Source organism: Chroicocephalus ridibundus, chromosome 2 (genome assembly GCF_963924245.1).
Source record: "Chroicocephalus ridibundus chromosome 2, bChrRid1.1, whole genome shotgun sequence".
NCBI classification, from domain to species: Eukaryota; Metazoa; Chordata; class Aves; order Charadriiformes; family Laridae; genus Chroicocephalus; species Chroicocephalus ridibundus.
The window spans coordinates 118,490,574-118,508,320 of record NC_086285.1 but is presented as its reverse complement, the minus strand read 5'-3'; the positions used below and the strand labels follow the sequence as shown (position 1 = coordinate 118,508,320).

The following is a 17,747-nucleotide window of genomic DNA, read 5'->3' as shown; positions in this document are numbered from 1 at the left end:
GATGCTACAAGCAGTGTACAATAAAAACAGTGGATAGTATTTTAAAGATTTAAAATAAAACAGAAGCAGGGCACAAAATCCTAACCATCTGAAACACAAAATTAAAAGACAAATTCTTTCTTTTTGGCTTTTGTCTTTGCATCTATCTCTAAATGAATGGTGAAAGTGAGACTAGCATTTCCAAGTACATTTATGTAATAAACATACCAGAACCAGCATTCTTCCATCAGGTATCACCACTGTAACAGAGACCTCAGGTTCAGAAACGTCAAGCTCAATTTGGTTTTCTGCAATCACCTGATCCCGACAGCCAGAGGTATGAGGGCAGAATGAAGCATTGAAGGAACCTAGAATTAAAAACATAATTGTGCCAAAAAGTGCTCTGTGTGCCAAAACACTGAGAAAGAAAAGGGGGTAGATCAAATTCAGACGCTTACCTGACCAGACACGTCCCGCATCCACACGCACTTGGACGGTGAACACTGGGTGTGCTGGCTGATAAAAATGTACCACAAATACGTATCTGCCCAAGCGGGGCACTCTGCCACTCAAGGTAATCTGGTTCTGCAGAAACAAGAACAGCTCTGATACTACATTTGTTTCGTGAGATATTCTTGGGTTTATGAGCTGTGCTCTGTGCCACCTACCTGCAAGGGGCTTAGCATCTCTTGGGAAGTTAGCAATCTCTTCAAAGAGTATGGCATCACAAGGGCATGCTCCTGGCTGTTTGCATGCCAAGCATATCTAATGCTCTTCTGCAGGCTGTGAGACTATTGCCTAGTTTATTAAGACGCTGGCATTTTTGTTTCTCTTTCTGTCTATTATCTGGGTGGCTTACTCAGTCTGCAACATTTTTGATCATATCACATCATTCAGTTTTGATTCTCTTAAAGTGCTTCATCTACTCAACTTTACTAAGAACATACTTTGTGACTAAGGAAACAATATTTTCAAAATATGAGATACCTGTAATGGTGTCAAGGTGACTCCATGAACTGAGTCAGAAGGTAAAGGGGCACTGATTGGATCATAAAGTACGTTTCTCCGTACTTCAGAAATTTTCCCATCCTTGAACGCATCCAAAACCAAAGCCGCCGGTGGAGTCTCATACACTGAGGGAATGCATGTTGCACTAAACACAGAATTATATTAATTACCCTTGGGGCCAGGAGAATCCCTTAGGCATCATCAAAGAAAAAGCAAACATCTCACAAAAGTTAATATATTAGAATGTACTACAATTAATAATACAATGGTAACCACTGTTACTCTTTGTATTCTATGTAAATGATCAGAAAGTAAATGAAAACAAGAGGTGCGGATTTAACTTACAAAGGGGGAAAATGTACATTAACTGATTTTATTCACTCAAAATTTCAATAACATAATGAGTGTCAACAGAAAGAGTTTACTAAAGAAGATGAAACCTAAGGGAACCAAAAGTGTTCAAAAAAAACCCAGTTAAATAGATTTTAGTGAATCCAGTTAGTTACATTCACCAGAATCTGTACTAATATTGAATTCTCAGTTCTACAAATATTTATATAGGTGTATCCTTTACACATGCAAGTTTTCCCACTGAAGTCAAGGGGACTACTTAAGTACTTAGAAGTTAAGTATATACTCAAATATTTGTAGAATTGGAGTCAAAATAAATAACAGTGCTCCTTGAAAGCATCCTGATTCATTTACTGCTGTGTTTAATTATTTCTTCCTTGGTATATTTAATTCTGAAGAGCTCGATTGAGAGAAGTATTTTCCAAGACTGCAGAAGAAAATGTTTTGGGGGGTTTCCTGCTAGCATTTGTTCACTTCTTGTATGTACTCAACGGACAATGATTAATCCTTGCTCTAGACAGGCCCAGAACTGGAATGGCAAGTGTGTTTCAGGGCCGGGATTGAGACCCATTTGCCCGGTCTGTGTGGGAAGTCACATGCAGCATCCTGCATAATACCGTTAAACTGAGCCAAGACTCTGTATCTTTAAACTTGGTGAACACTAAGCACTTTCAGCAAAGCACAAAACCAAAGTGAAAGGTACAAATTTCTACATTAACTTTATTTTAAATCATGCCTTTCACCCAGCCTCTTTCCCTCATTTTACTCAGAATATAAATGTGCAGTAATGCAAAATACCTTTGATGCGAGGACAAGTATCTTCAGTCTTAGAAAGCTACTCTCAATTGTAATACTCTGAGCAGGAGAATTAAAGCTGTGATTCAATGCTATGCATGCTTGGAAGCCAAGTACAGTCACATGACTTTATCCAATTTATCATCCAGGTTTTTCTGCTTGCTATTTCAATTCAACCATTATATTAGAAGCTACTGTCTGGAAACCTATTAGACCTAATTACCAACACTTTCTGCCTCTGAAGTCTTGCAAATGACATTCACGTTTACTTTGAGGCCCTTCCCATCACCAGATCAGTAGGAAGAAAGCTTTAGGAGTAGCATCACGAGCGACATCCTGGGGAGTGCAGTGAACTGTGGGGCTCCCTAATTTGGAAGCTGCAGTGATAGTTCCTCTCTGTCCCAAAGAATAAAACATATGGAGAGGGAAAGACCTTCAACAGGATGGAGAAATTCCTCTGCAGAACCCCAAACTGACCACTTGGGAAGTCAAAGTTCAGGTTCAGATCTTTGCAGCAAGAGAAGAGCCATCAGCCTGGGTCAACCAAACTGTATATGAGTGCTCTAATTACTCGTCCTATACAAGTGCAATGGAGGAGAAGGATCACCTGGTGTTGCTGTGTGGGGTGAATGCTGAGGGCACACCTACCATACAGGCCCCAGCATGAGATGGACAAGGGAATGGCGTGTTTGTGAAGCTGGGGTTTACATGTTGAGTAGTTTGAGGCTGCCAAGCTGAGCTGGTGGCCTGAAAAGGCAGTCACATCCCCTACCTAATGACAAGTTGAAGACATTTTGGAACAGCTGAAGCAGTAATGCGCAGAATGAAACTCCAGAGGGAGTGGTAAGCATTTCAGGCCAACAAAGTAGTAATGTTTCTCCAGCTTTGACACCTATCATACTGGAGGATGTGTGAAAGATGCGTGTTGTCTAATGCATCAGCAGTCAGTAGTTGAGACAAGCCAGGAAGAGGCTAATATTAACAAAATCCTGTGCAAAAACTGGCTAGATTAACATTAATACTTCAGGTTTTTTTTACAAATACTACTTTGCAGAAGTGACCTACAAATCACCTGTGAGTCACTGAGCAAAGATTTATTCAAAAGAATTAAAATGCCACTTAGTCTGCCTTTCAAGGTCTTCAGAAAATACGAAGGATAAACCCAAGAAAGTTACCTTCCATCATGGGTACTCCTGTAAGCAGCTATGCACTGTACTTTAGGATCCACATATTCTGGAGAAAATTCTTCAGCTGATATAATACAAACCTTGTGCTGAAAAATAAGCACAAGGCACAATTAACAATTAATATCGTAAATAACAGGGCCAGGCCTGAACGGGAAGGATGAAGTCTAATTTTAGCACGAAGAAACCTGAACCCCAAGCATGTTCTGTTGTGGACTTCCCACAAGACTTTGGATCTCTTTACCTGCTTGCACCTGAATGCCTGAGTGTTGAATAGCATTTTTCTGTCCTTCTCAGGGGAATGTTGGCTGTTGAGAAGTTAAAATAAATTAAAACGTTAAGTATATGTATGGCCATGGGAATGACAGAAGACCAGCTCATGGGGTCAGAAGCTAGGCAAGGAGCGTACAGAGGTGGAGGGAAAAGCTCTCATCTGTGGTGTTAGAGACTTTTGGACCCTGGGAAACCTTCTGAAATGCAGGCACAAACACTTGCTCGCGCAAAGTCCATAGGAGTGAGTTTCAGTGACACCAGGATTTCTCCCAATAGATTAAGAACTCATTTTAACAGCCAACGAGACCTCATATGTTTGGTTTTTTTAAGTAAAACTAGACATGAGCAAATGAAGCTGTAGTTGTTCTTCTGTAGCCATGGTGGTAAGGACATAAGGGAAAGCTTGTGGGTAGGCACAAGTTTGCACTAATAAAGTACATTACCTGCACTTACAAAATACATAAGTGCAGGTTACAGAACTTGTGCGTGAACTGCTTGAAAAGGAGGTAAAAATGCCTGATAAGCATAAGCTAACTAGGATCATGTATTAACATAAATAAAAATTCCATAGGGAGAATTCATCAATGTACAAAGTGATTCAGTTTAGAAGCAGGCCCTAAGGCTTGTGGTTCAGCAGTAGTGAGCAGGGACTAGAAACCCTTTATAAGCTAGGAAGCAGAGTGCTACAAGTCTCTTTTCCTGGGCAAGCAAACATTGTGCCTGTCCCGCATGTAAGGACCTACAGGGCTCCAGCCCATTGTGGCAGAACAAGGGTAGACTCTGAAGCTTTGAACTGCACTTTATCAGCAGCTCAAATGTCAGTGCAGAACATGGTCTGGGTTTAGACAGCTCGTGTGCCTCAACGTGAGATAAAGACTATCAAGTTCTAAGAGCCGCTCTTGAAAGTCAACCTCAAGGACCCCAATTCCCCTTTATTTAGATGAGATTTCTGAACTCCAGCATTGGGGGCAGTTCCCCTTTGTCCCTCTGGTCTACATGACAGGGGGTCATACAAGGATTTTTAACGCCAGAGCTGCTGCCATACACCAGAAGCTCTTCTTTTCCCCCTTCTTCCTATCTTTTGCTAAGTGCAGTCTTTACATTTAACACAGGGAAATACTTCCTGTATCTCAGGAGAACATTGAAATTTATCTTGCAGCAAGCTGTTCAGGGAATGAAAACTAGAATTCCGAAATAAAAATACAGAGATTCTTAACACAAGAGACTTCCATGCATGGAGATACAGACTAATGGCAATGGTTTTAAACTAGAGCAGGGGAGGTTTAGATTAGACATTAGGAAGAAGTTCTTTACAATGAGGGTGGTGAGACACTGGAACAGGTTGCCCAGAGAGGTGGTGGAGGCCCCATCCCCGGAGACATTCAAGGCCAGGCTTGATGAGGCTCTGAGCAACCTGATCTAGTTGAAGATGTCCCCGCTTACTGCAGGGGGGTTGGACTAGATGACCTTTAAAGGTCCCTTCCAACCCAACACATTCTATGATTCTATGATTAATAATGTCAACGTCTTTTGGATATGGATCTTGTTAGCACAGCAATTGCTGCAGGGAGCTAACAGACAATTTAAAAGGTATTTGTTCACACTGAACACTGCATCATGAAATGAAGAAAGCATGTAGCAGTTGTTAATCCTAGTAGTTCCATGAAACTAAGCTATGTTTATAGCTGTGTTTCAACTCCACATTTTAACCATGTAACTCACCTTGTGCTTCTGAAACGGAAAACAGAAACGACACAAGAAAATTCAGTGTCCAGAAAAATGTATTCCTGGTGTGGCCAAAAGAGGGCAGTGAAGGCTTTTTATTCAAAGTATTTAAAAGTTATATGATTAATGAATGCATTTATTATCTGAAATGAATGCATTTATTACCTGAATTTTGTAAGAGACCCAGGAAACTCCCACATGGGTTTTGAGGATTTAAACAAAGTGAAAGATAAGGGGGGAAAAAAAAAAGAAAGACTGAGTATAAAAGCTACCAGAAGATTTTTCATGTTTGCATGTAGAGGAGAGAGAGGAACTGAAATAAAGCACAAGAGAGTTGGAAAATACAACTTGCCAAGAAAGGCAAATTTCTGTTTATCTTTGAAACTGATCAAGTTTGCTTCAGTATTCTCTGAGTATCTATAAAGAAACTTCCTCAAGCATCTAATATACATCTTTTCACATTATGACCATACAGCATGTGAACATAGGGAGAAAAGTATCTCTCTTTACCCACTCAGAGAACAAGTATTACAAAAGGGAAAAGAAAATGGAAACTTACCAGAAGAAAATTAATGGGTGATGCCTTAAGATGTATCTTCGTGTCTGCTAGAAGGTCATAGGCTGCAATGCGATTCCTGTCGTCAACTACAACGCTGCGACAAAGGAAACTGAGACAGAAAGCGGGATTAAAATTGAGCCTGGCATTGCCATGTTGTTTAGGCTATGGCCTAGCTCAGCTGCCTAGCTTTTGGCTAGCCTCACCACTGGTGCCTAGCCGTTGGGCTGGCTCATAAGTAACAGCTACCTTTGGCCACTGGTGAACATGCAGTACCCTCTCCAGTGAGGCAAAGGATGTACCAGGTACACAATACTGCTCGTCCTTTCTGGGTTGACCAACCCAGAGGCCAAACCTCCAGACTTCAGCTCAGATCTCCATTTGAGGTACTGATTTAAGTAGGATGTGGACAGCCAGATACGCGTACATGCTACCTGCAGAGGTTTCCAAGCTGTATAACATGGTGTGTAACTAATACTGGGTGCCTGGGCCATGGTCCTTGAGGTGCCAGCATGCACCAGCTGCTGCTTTGCACTACTGATACGCGCCACTGATGGCGTGGATCAGCAGCTCTCACCCACACGGTGGCAGCTGGGCAAGTCTTGATTTGAGGAAGCTATTCTGTCCTCAAAACAAGTGAAAAAATGCAGGTTTGCCTCTTACTGACTACCTTCAATTGGCTGCACATCTTTGGTAAAGACAAATACACACTAAGCAGAAGAGCCTTGCTAAAGCCGTTGAACTCTGCCTCATTCAGGTAGCATGACCTCTGCAACTTGCCAAAAGTCGCAGCAGTTCCCTTTTGCTAAAGAGAAGTCATTTAAGGCTCTAATTTCTTTTCTTTCTTCCGCACTTCTGCTCAGCTAGGCCGGTCAGTGTGTTGTGGGTGAGGAGCTGTGACCACCATACAACTGCTTCTCTATTTCTCCTCTACAAACCAGAGAATGTGGAAGTTTCACTCTTGTTTAGAGCACAGCTCAGAAATAAGGTCAGCTCAGGGCTAAGGACACTTAAGACTGGAGAAATATAGGTCCCTTATTTGTGATTCACTGTAAGCTTGCAATGTGTTTATTCTCTTACAATGTTTTATTGGGAATAATCAAGCTCACAGAGCTGTAAGAAGGCCTGGCACTATATATTCCCGATTCTACAAGTTACTCTTATTTGCATGTACCTCATTATGCCATTTCTTGATTTATTTTTTAACAGAAGAGACTTGCAGCTTCCCGCTTAGGCAAGATGACACAGCAACTTACTTGCTACGTGACCATTAGCTTCATGCAGAATGGCCGCAGAAGGGACTTACTGCATTGTTACATTAAAGTAGCAAAGGCTTTCTTTGTATTTTCACTAGCAAGTTCTCAGTGTATAATATGAACAAATAAGTATGTTCAAAATTAGCCTATAAAATGTGTTTGGGGAAAAAAAGCAATAAAATGGAAGATTTATAGCAAGTAGTTTGGGGGTTAAAGCGTTAGGTAACAGGCTAAAATAAGAGCTTTCCCCAGCAATAACCTGACAAGGTCACTGCTCCATAAAGCTCTGCTCTGTATCACAAACATGCTGATGAAAATGATTTGTCTTACTGGGCAATTTCGTCCCAAATATCTCTAAGCCTCCAATCTGCCAAACACTTGGTTCATGGGAAAAACGGATGCATGTCTGTAGTCCCCTGGCACCAGGTAAGCTCTCTCAAGGGTGCAAATATCTGCAGGACCACAATCCCAGTTTGAGTCATAAGCTGAAATGCTCAAGTGTTAAAGACAATCTCGCTCAGGACAGACAAAAATCTCTTGCGCAGAAACATCTGCAGTAACCTCAGCAGTCAACAAGGATAAAGAAGCATTCGGCTGAAGATCTTGCCTACAGCCTCACAGCCAGAGGGTGGCTACACTTCATGTTTCTGCTTCAGCAGCTCTTGTTAGGATCGCTCGGAATACTCTTGTAAAACTGGCCGCTACATTTTTTATAGCCAAAACCCTTGGACATAAAAGCTTTTAACTAAATAAAAACAGTACAGGCATCTGCAGCCAACAGTGATGCTCTGCCACTGGACATGGAGGTTAACAGTTTATAAGGATTTATGAACGCATACAAAAAAGTAACCCTTTGTATAGGAAAACAGTACACTGAAGCAGTAGCAATATGTAATGAGCTGACTGCACAGAGAGAATTAAAAAACTGTACAATACCCACAGAATCATGTACTTGCTTTTAAATCACCCTAAAATTCGAACAATCTACATGGTAAATTATGTATTAAAAAATAATTAATCCCAAATGCTTATTTAAACATGTAGTGATTACTTTTAGAATTTCTTACCTGTATTTACAACTGTATATTCTCACTCTGCCTTCAGTGACAGGTCCAGGGCTATGTATTATTACCTCGGCTGTGTATAACCGATCCTCTTCATTGGCATATTCAAAAATCAGAACATAGCGACCAACTTGGGGAACATTTATGGTCATCTGCAAATTGACCTAGGTCAAGTTCATTGAAAAAGAAAAAAGCCATTAGATTTTTCACTCCCTTTCTTGCAGGAAACTCCCTTTCCTGCCCTGTAAGACAACTGGTCTGCATTAGTCCAGGGCCAGTCCTGTACTGTCTCAGCAAGAGACATTCAGCAGAATAGAAGCAATGCTTATAAATATCACTTTGTCCACTCATAAGAGTCAACCGAGTTCAATAAGCAGCTGCCATTATAATAGTTCTAGGAAGGCTGTAAGATATGCCTGCAAAATTAGTATATTATTATTATTATTATCATCATCATCCCCAGTAGAAAGTATCAGTGAGGAAACTTTAATGATACTAAAACATTGTCACCTTCATCTCTATGCTATCTTTAATAACAAATAAAAATGTACTCTATTGCTCCACTGAAAAAGTCATTTCCAGGAACACAATTCCTACCATAGCAGTGCTGTATATTGATTCCCTACAAAAAGTTAATCTTCTCCAGCAAATAGGCAATGCCACTCTCTGAAGCATCAAGTTTTTCTTTTAGTTTTCCTGCATGAGTTGGTTAAAATAATATTTGATGGAAAATACTCTGAAGCAGTTGCATGGACAGTACTGTGGTTACAGAGGTTTTTGCTACAGTTAGCTATATCATTCTTTTCAAATTTAAACTAATTTTCTCAAGATTTCCTGAGGCTACGAACACTTAAACATGTAAATAATTCTGTCGACGGCCCTCTTGACTTCACTGCAATTACTCATACCAGTAAGTTTTGCACATGCATCAGGGCCTGTGGCATGTAAGTATTCTTGTTGCACTTGGTACTTTTCAAAGCAATAACCAAACACGGAAACAGAGGGCATAGTCATTTTAAATGTAATTATCATATGCTTGATAAAATACTTTATTTTTACCAAACACTCTTCTAGTATAATTTTTAATTTCACAAAGCGTGTTCCTCTTTCAATGGACCTACAGCAGTGGCATAATTGCTTCTGCTTGTATTTTAGTAAAGCAAATATTTTACATAAGTATAGCTATTTAAGAAACAAACAAACAAACAAAAGATAGAATGACATTATGTACACCACTTCTGCTGACAAGCCATTATGCCATTTCTGCTGTAATTAAACACTGTGCTGAACAAGCCAGAAGGCCGAAAGCAGAGGGATTTTTATTTACTAAAATACTTTTGTCAGATTTAAAGGTCCACTCTTGTCACAGTTATAAACCTGCCTACATTGATCCATTTACACAGTTCTGTATAAAATGTAGAACTTAACACAGAGTCTGTTTTAGGGATCCTGAGCTATAAATCTGCAACCGTTTTAGTCCGGTAGGTTTAGAGCCAACAGTGCAGATGGGAGTGCAATTAGCAGGCAGGAATCTGACCTCTCTTCCACTGATGTGGGACATCACTGGTTGATCAGGAGTTGGCTGTCGCACAGGTATTCTTCTGTATTCGCCCCCATGGCTGAAATACGTTGCCTCTGAACCAAGGACACAGGAAAATCTGCCCAGTGGCAGATGCTGATAGAGCAAGCAGCTTACACACACAAAAAAACCCCAAACAAAACACAGGATTATTATTGTTTTCAAGTGCAGCAGGATAATAATAAAATAATCCAAGGCTGGTTTATTCTGTATCTTATATACTGACTGCTCTGTTGAAGCGCGTCCCGAATAGGTGCAAGGCTCCGTAACTTGTATCTGCAAGATGGATGCTTCGTAGTAATCACTAGGTAACAGCACCATATAATCCTATGAGCAAAAATATAACAAATGCAAGGCCATGCAGAAAATTACAAAAGGAACATCTCTAGGCTTTCACAATGTAGCAACGAACAAAACCAACCACATAAACAAGTTTTATAGAAGGCATCTGCAAGACGTGGATTTTTTTTGTTGGTACATGGGCCAATAACATCAGAACGTGTCTCCCTAACTCTATTTATACCTTCATAGAGATGGGATGAAGGCAGCTGCCCTGTGAGCAGGGAAAGTGTCAAGCCACTCTCCTATCATGTGTTGTACAAGATGGTGCTCATGAAGGAGCCTCCCTACGGCTTAATATTGTTTCCAAGTGCAGCAGGAGAATAATAAAATCATTCAAGGCTGGTTCATTCCGTGGCATATATACTGACTGCTCTGTTGAAGCACTGAATAGGTGCAAGGCTCTGTAACCACACAGCCAGCTGGGTGCAGGTTTCACCCATGGGTGCAACCCACACGCACACAACTCAACTATGCGTGACTCCACGAGGCAGATTCACGTATCCCAGGTGACTTTATAAAAATATCCCACGTAATCCATTAAGCTGTGCTTCAAAATCTGGTATATTTTCTGCTCTGCCTTGCCTACTTAACATATTAGAGCTTACTTAGAATTGTGAGAACATGCTGGGCTAAGGTCACTAATAAATTCCTTTTCAAAGTTATTAGCAAAAAAAAACCTAAGCACAATAAGTACTGTCACTTTCAGCAAGAAATATGTTTGCAAGCTCTTTAGTACCAGTTTTTGTGGTATTCCATAAATTTAACTGAGCCCCGGGCTTAATGAATAAAGACACTGGCTACTCGTTAACCCTCTACAATATACATATGAATTTCAGTATGCTGTCTTTGGGATCATACAAGTTCAAGGTTTTTCATAAATGATCACCTCAAACAATTTGACTTTTTATAGCAATTTCTCAGAACTGCTGTCAGAAATTCTTTCAGTTTTTCAGTGAGTGAAAGAAGAGTAATGATGGGAGGATAAAAACATTTAGAAAATGAGCTGCTAGTCATGCAGCCCATCTCACAATACTTGTCTGAAGAATCTTTGTCAAGAAACTAAAGCCATGGCCATCTGTGGCTGAGCCAAGCTTTAGATACAACATCTGATATGTAAGAATTATGAATTTCTGTGAGCATTTATGCTCAACCAATTGCGCTGTATGTTAATATTAATTTATCCTTTGAAAGTACAGATTCCAGATAGACTTAAAGTCTGTAAGCACAAGAAAAATTAGAGCAAGTGAAAGTCAGAGAAGAAAAATTAAATAAGAGGCAGAACTGTAAATTTTCATAATGATATTCTGCTGCGGTACTCTTCTCACTAGTGCTGTATTTCAATTGCTTGCGGGGTTCTTCCCTGCAAACAACTCCAGAGCAATACAATCATGACAGCCTTCAAGCACTTGTTTTCCTCAATTGTTTTCTTACCAAGAGGACTTCCTCTGCCATTATACTGACAGTCCACGTGCCTGGAACCAGAGAGAAAGGCTCTGTGGCGCTTTTTCCTGGGATTGTGACAAAAGCTGGCTCCTTGCTGGGTGGGAAGACAAACTCTATGCTCTGAGCAGCCCCTGCCAGCAAAAAAAAAAAGAAAAAAAAATCAAGTAAAAAAATAAGGGACTGTGTAAAACGTCTGTACTTGCTTAGTGCACTGGACTGGTGATCTCATCAATGCTTTTCTGTCAATATGTATTAACAGTGTATTCAACCACGCGCAGGCAGCTACAGAGCTCTGCAGTGGTTGTTGTCTTTGTTCTTATTAGTCTTGAGCAAATTGGTTCAGAAAAGCAGAGCTCTGCCCCTGTAATGGCCAGTTTTGGGATTTGCTCACGTCTTCACTTTCCTCTTCTGTTATTTTCCATTCCACCTGTCTCGGCAATGACTCGCAGTATGTTCAGCTGACACAAGGCCTGTTCTCATGTGACTTTCAGCCAAGTATTTCAGATACTGGAGGGTCTCAGTAGCATCTAAAATGTTTCGCTACGGATAGTAACTGAAGGTAACTTCTGGGCAGAGGTGATATACAACAGAAACATAGCTGCAGTATGCTTTATCCAAAAGAAGTCGTGAGGATCAACTGTTATGAATATTAAAGGTTTCCTCTTTGAAGCCCCTCGACACAGACAAAAGCTGGCTCCCTGCCTCCCAGGTGATACAAGCCAGACCCGACCACAAACTGCTGCCACTGCTGAGTGGTATCTGCCAAGTCTTCAGTTTTGTTTCTTCCAAATTACTGAAAGGATCTATGACTAAACTCCATTAGCTCCCATCAATATGCTCAGGTTAGGCATAATAAGAGATAATTCTGTGTATAGGCTTGGTATGCCTCTACCATTCAGAGGACACGGAGTACTTATCTTTTATCAGGGCCCAAAAGGCATCACATGCTGTTGAGGTCTGTAATCAGAGCTAACTTGGTAGATTGGATTCATCATTAAATAAATGTTATTCATGGAATGAAGGCAGAAGTCACCTTTAAACTGAAATATTTAAGGCAACTAAACCAAAAAAAGTGCCGTTATCCCTTCTTTAAAAGCTTCATAGAACACACAGTTCACAGCTTCCAAGTGAAGAACTGAAAGCACTGAGGTTGGCAAACATTTCCAAAAACAAATGTTGATTACTACTGTAAGCAGGGGTTTCATGCAAACACAGCCACATCAATTACATGGCAAAACATATTAGGAAAAGCACAAAAGCACCGACACTGTTAAAAGTGATGCATTTTCAGCGACATTACAAATTTCACTTAGGTGCACCCTGAAAAGGCTCCTCTGATCTAACCTTCATCTGATGGGTTGTGCCGTTGAGTTGCACCTACCTGTTGCAGGCCGAGATTGACAAGCAGATATGCGGCCAGATAATGTTTCACCTCCAGGGTTAATATATCTCAGGATAATGCGAAATAAGGAGAGGTTTGATTTTTCCACATTCAAAGTTATCCTCACTTCGTTCTGAAAAATGGAAGTTAATACAACAAAACCAGCCGTAAAGTGCTGAACAGTGGAACAGTTAGAAGCCATGCAAGCACCGTACTAAAGTCCTACAAGAAAAACACACATGCAGACAAGTATATTCTGGAATGGCAATGCTGGTGTATGACAGAGGAAGACAGGCAAGCCTAGTGAGAAAATTAATTCACTTACAAGTATAATTAGTGCCAAAATGTTTTCCCTCAGCAATTGAGATCTTCCCTTTAGAGCTTTTTGAGCCCAGGCTGACATAGCGGAGGACTAGGTGGAAGAGCTTAGGGGAAGCCACAGTGACAGGCACAACCACCTCTGGCTGGGAAAAATAAAAAGAAAGGGAAAAAGGAGGAAAGGAAAGTATATTATTTGTTACTAGCACCCAGAGAAAGAAAAACCATTTGGCAAAGACAAACTCCATAACAGAAAAGAAAGGCTCGGGCAGCTTACAAAAGAATACGGAACAAAACCTCCTGTGAAATAAAACTCGTGTTGAGGAACAGCTTATTCAGAAAGACACAGAAAGGCTGAACTAACGTGTGTTGACGTTGCGCCTTGAAACATGTACAGTATATTACCATTACTCTCCCCTCCTGTGCCATAAATGAGACATATGTTGTCAAGGGCTGTCCATATCCCTGGCTTCCTGAGGAACATGCCGGAACCATTGATCCTAGTCTGAGATCACCCACAACGCTCTACAGCATGCAAACATCTCGTACCGTCACTGAAACTTCTGCTCCTCCACCAGATCCCGCAGTTTCTTAGAGATGTGATGCCATGGCTCTCTTTGCCCTGGGGCTGAACTGACACCTCCGGAGCCGCTTGTCGGCCCTGGATGGGCAGCGAGCCCGCAGGAGGCTGCATTCACACGGCCCCCACTACTCAGTTTGCAGAGCAACAGAATCGGCAGAGACATGTTCAAGGGTTGGTGGTGGATTAGGAAAAACTAGGATTGGTGCAACCGCAAGGGTGTGGCTTGTTTCTTTCCATCCTAAATCCTAAAGCTCCCCTCGTTATCCAACTCCCAGTTCACCCATCACAGTCCACGCGACGTGCCCTTCCAAGATGCTTGTGGTACGGTGACCTCCCCACCACTATGGTCCATTCTGCTTCCCCCAAAACACACAGGTTTTCTCAGGTCCATACATTTGAGAACAGAGCACCGAATCTCATTTTCTCTTATTGCTAAAAGCTACAATAAATGCAAGATTGGCAGCTCCCATATGCTGCTCTGAATGTATATTCCTCAGTTCTGTTGTCATCATCATCCCAGAGACCTCCACTTCCTTACCAGAAGTGCAAAGCAGAAAGCAAAGATAGACACACAACAGATGGCAGGGCTGAGAGATCTACAGAGACTAGATAGCTAAAATCTAGGTGACTGCAGAAGCACAGTGGACCAGGACTGAAAATACAGACAAGTAGGGGAAGGTTTTACAAGTATTTCCAAGTAACGGAGAAGGATGACTACTGAAGGATACTACATGGATAAGACAGGCACTGAAGGAACACTTGAAAAATAGATATGAACAAAAAATAAAAGGCAAAAGAAACATGCTTCGGGAGATTTATCAAAATGGTTTCTCAGCTTTAATGGAAAATCTAGAAGACACATTGAAGAGTGAGAAAGATGACATGTGAGGAATGAGAGAGGAAGAGACGTCGGTCCCTGGCTTCAAGCAAAGGCAGGGACTGGGGAGAAATTGTTCTTTGAGCTCTGTCACAAACTTGGGCAACTCTGGCCAGTGCTTTAAAATCCGAACCCAGCTGTGAGCTCCTCTATCTGTAATGAAACATCTGTGTTGGCAGCTTGACAGGACACCAGTCACCACCTCCACTGAGGTCACACACAGCTTACTTATTTCACCTCAAAAAATTTTAATTGTATTGAAATACTTTCTTTTCACAAAAAAATTGTTACGTTAGCCTTTTGTGTGGTAGAGATGGTAACACTATTTGTCTTCTACAAAATAAACGTCAGGACAATTATTTCAGGGTCTTGCAAGACACAGAAACACTATGTCAGATTTAGGAAAGTTCCTTAAGATGAAGAACGTGAGCCTATCTCAGCCATGCAAGGATCTAATTAAGGAGGGCCTGGAGCTGACAATTACTCACAGGAGTGAAAAGCTTCATCCAGGTAAGCAAAATAATGCACGATTTTAGCAAGATTAGAGACTAAGCCCTTTCACTACCTCTTTACAAAATGCCACTGGATATGAAATGCAAAAAGCAGCTAGAAAGTAAAGAAATCACTGCTGCTGGAGAGTTGCCTTCATTTGTGAATGTGGAGTAATTCTGAAGATCCAACAATATGAGCTCTGGGTTTAAAAAAACCCAAAAGAACAAAGGTGAAAGAGTGAAAAATGAAGAACAGAAAGGAAATCGCTCTGCTTGTGCAATGGTTACGTGCTTATGTCTCAGTCTACAGTGATCCATTAGTCCTTGGACAACTTACAGAGGCTGGACACAGCTATACCTGGGGACTAAAAATTTCTAATGAGCACCAGAGTACTACAGACAAGAGAGTACTACTTTTAAGAAGAGTGAGCATTTATTGCTCGAATCTACTGTTGTAAAATCCTGGTTCACTTCCTTCTCGCACAATTAAATTGTGGTGACTTTTTTCTTGTGGTTTATTTATTCCCTCTGCTGTTGTTTAGTTTCTTTATAGACTTTCATGAGAATAAAATAAATGCTGCCGATATGCTCCCACTCACGGCTTGTTTCACTGAATCACACATTTTCCTGTTTGCTGTAAATCTGAAGCTATCATTCCTAATGAAGTCGGCACCTTTCTCTTCCTCCCTCAATACAAGTTGCAAGTGTAACAAGGCTTCAGTGACAGCGCTGTGATGGTACCTGAAAATCTTATGGACACAGACTGCTGCTGAATTCCGTAATTCGAATTATTATTTAGCCAAGTATCAGTCTTCTTCTGTTTTTGCTGTCCTTGGCCTGACAAGAATTTCTGCACTTAGTATTATAGACTTTAAATCTGTTAGTTCTTTTCTTTAAACCTATTGCAAAACACATATTTCTCGACAAAAAAAAACCTCAAAGAACATCTCCGAAGAACACATATTTGCAGTAGCAACGACCAGCTTACAATAATATCAACACTCGCTAACCCAAACAGTAATACAGTGCCAAAGTTTGGATCAGTGAGATCCTGTCCTTTCTTCTGGTTTCTCCATGACCTTGCACACGCACAGCAGTACTGTAGAGACACACATACCATACACCTATGTTTTCACCCAAAAGCCTTGAGCGAAATACCGGCTTACTTGTATAGAGGACATCCGGGCATATCCTCTCCAACTGAAGCTAGGAAATTCCTGAGGATCATAGCCAAACCGAACTTCCCTTCCCTTGACAGTAGTACCGTCTTCAATCTCAAACTTCATGTGGTGCAGATCAGGGAAAAAATAGTTTTTTTCAGGCCTTTCAAGGAGAAAAAAAAAAGGCAAACCAAAGAATTATCAGTTGCTGTATGGCCTACATCTAAGAGCATAAAGCCGCGAAGAAGAGCATAAAGCAGTGGATGGGAGGTGACCTACTGATGACTGAGGAATCCTGGTAGCAGCTAATAAATTACAAGACAGCTGCTAAGATGGATGTAATGAGAATTCTCCTTCCAGAAGCTTTTACAGCTGTATGTTTTCCTATATAACTCTTGATAGATATATAGATACTTATGCAATACTATTGCAAAAAAGGTATTGGTTATTTAAGGAAACAAGTTAAAAAATCTTATTGAAATAACAGAAGAAAACTGCCCAGCAAAATGAATACCAGTACCTAATACATTTTACCAGCTTATTTATCAACAAATCCAGAACCGCCTGTGAAAGGATAGGAAGGGATTGATGGGCAGTTTTGAAAGAACTACGCTGAAGCACGAGCTACCAGTAGCTCCAGGCAGACTCACTCCCGACAGGTCGTCCCCACGACGTGCGCCCTGCACTGGCAGCCACCCGAGGGCTCGGCACACATCGGGCTGCGGGATCCTCCAACATCACACTGGCAGCCTGGCAGGCAAAGAGCAGAAGCCAAATATCCCATCAGGAAAAAAAAAAAAAAAAAAGTGATAAAAGTTATCAGAAAACACACCTCGCTTCCGCTAATTAAACACCATTAATGACTCGTTTCCTCCTTCCGGAGGCCGTCAGACTCCCCACCCCTCAGGCTCTTTCAAACACATGTTAACACACATGCATAAGCTGCAACTATTTCTGGCTTCCCGCGTTTGTGGTTGTTTTCTTTATTTCTCCTTGGAATGTGACAAAAGCCACTTTATAAAAAAAATCAAAAGTAATAAGCCATGCCACTTTACTAAATGCTGGACTACAGTTTTGCAGAACAGCCATTCAAGTGTTTTCAAATCCAAAGTCAGAATTTCTACAGCAATATCAGGATGAGTAATTACTTTTTTAGAAACAAACAAAAAAAGAAGACCTAACTTAAAAAAGTGTAAGATGTTAATTTTTCAGCATCTGGTACCACGACACTTAATTTATCTTATAAAAATTGCACACAGCAAGAAGACGTGTTTATGCAATAGCATATGCATATTTTTAACCAATATTGGATGACAATATTGAATGACTTTCTACAGGAGATAGGACTTGTGGCACAAACTAAATGACACTTCTAGTAATAA

General features: G+C 40.9%; 1 protein-coding gene across 4 annotated transcripts in view; it reads right to left on the bottom strand.

Moving 5' to 3' along the window:
* Positions 1-17,747, bottom strand: part of LAMA3 (laminin subunit alpha 3) — a 128,098-nt gene that overhangs the window by 61,116 nt on the left and 49,235 nt on the right. For 3 of the 4 annotated variants that reach the window (XM_063326721.1, XM_063326724.1, XM_063326725.1), the window contains 12 exons: positions 17,016-17,115; positions 16,372-16,528; positions 13,262-13,400; positions 11,544-11,686; positions 9,997-10,097; positions 9,729-9,882; positions 8,195-8,355; positions 5,875-5,983; positions 3,309-3,406; positions 967-1,132; positions 438-564; positions 208-347 (listed from right to left, as the gene is read on the bottom strand). In XM_063326721.1, coding sequence (XP_063182791.1) covers positions 208-347; positions 438-564; positions 967-1,132; positions 3,309-3,406; positions 5,875-5,983; positions 8,195-8,355; positions 9,729-9,882; positions 9,997-10,097; positions 11,544-11,686; positions 13,262-13,400; positions 16,372-16,528; positions 17,016-17,115 — 1,595 coding nt within the window. Of the gene's footprint in view, positions 1-207; positions 348-437; positions 565-966; positions 1,133-3,308; positions 3,407-5,874; positions 5,984-8,194; positions 8,356-9,728; positions 9,883-9,996; positions 10,098-11,543; positions 11,687-12,936; positions 13,070-13,261; positions 13,401-16,371; positions 16,529-17,015; positions 17,116-17,747 lie in introns of all 4 variants that reach the window. The other variant, XM_063326723.1, reaches the window with a different exon arrangement.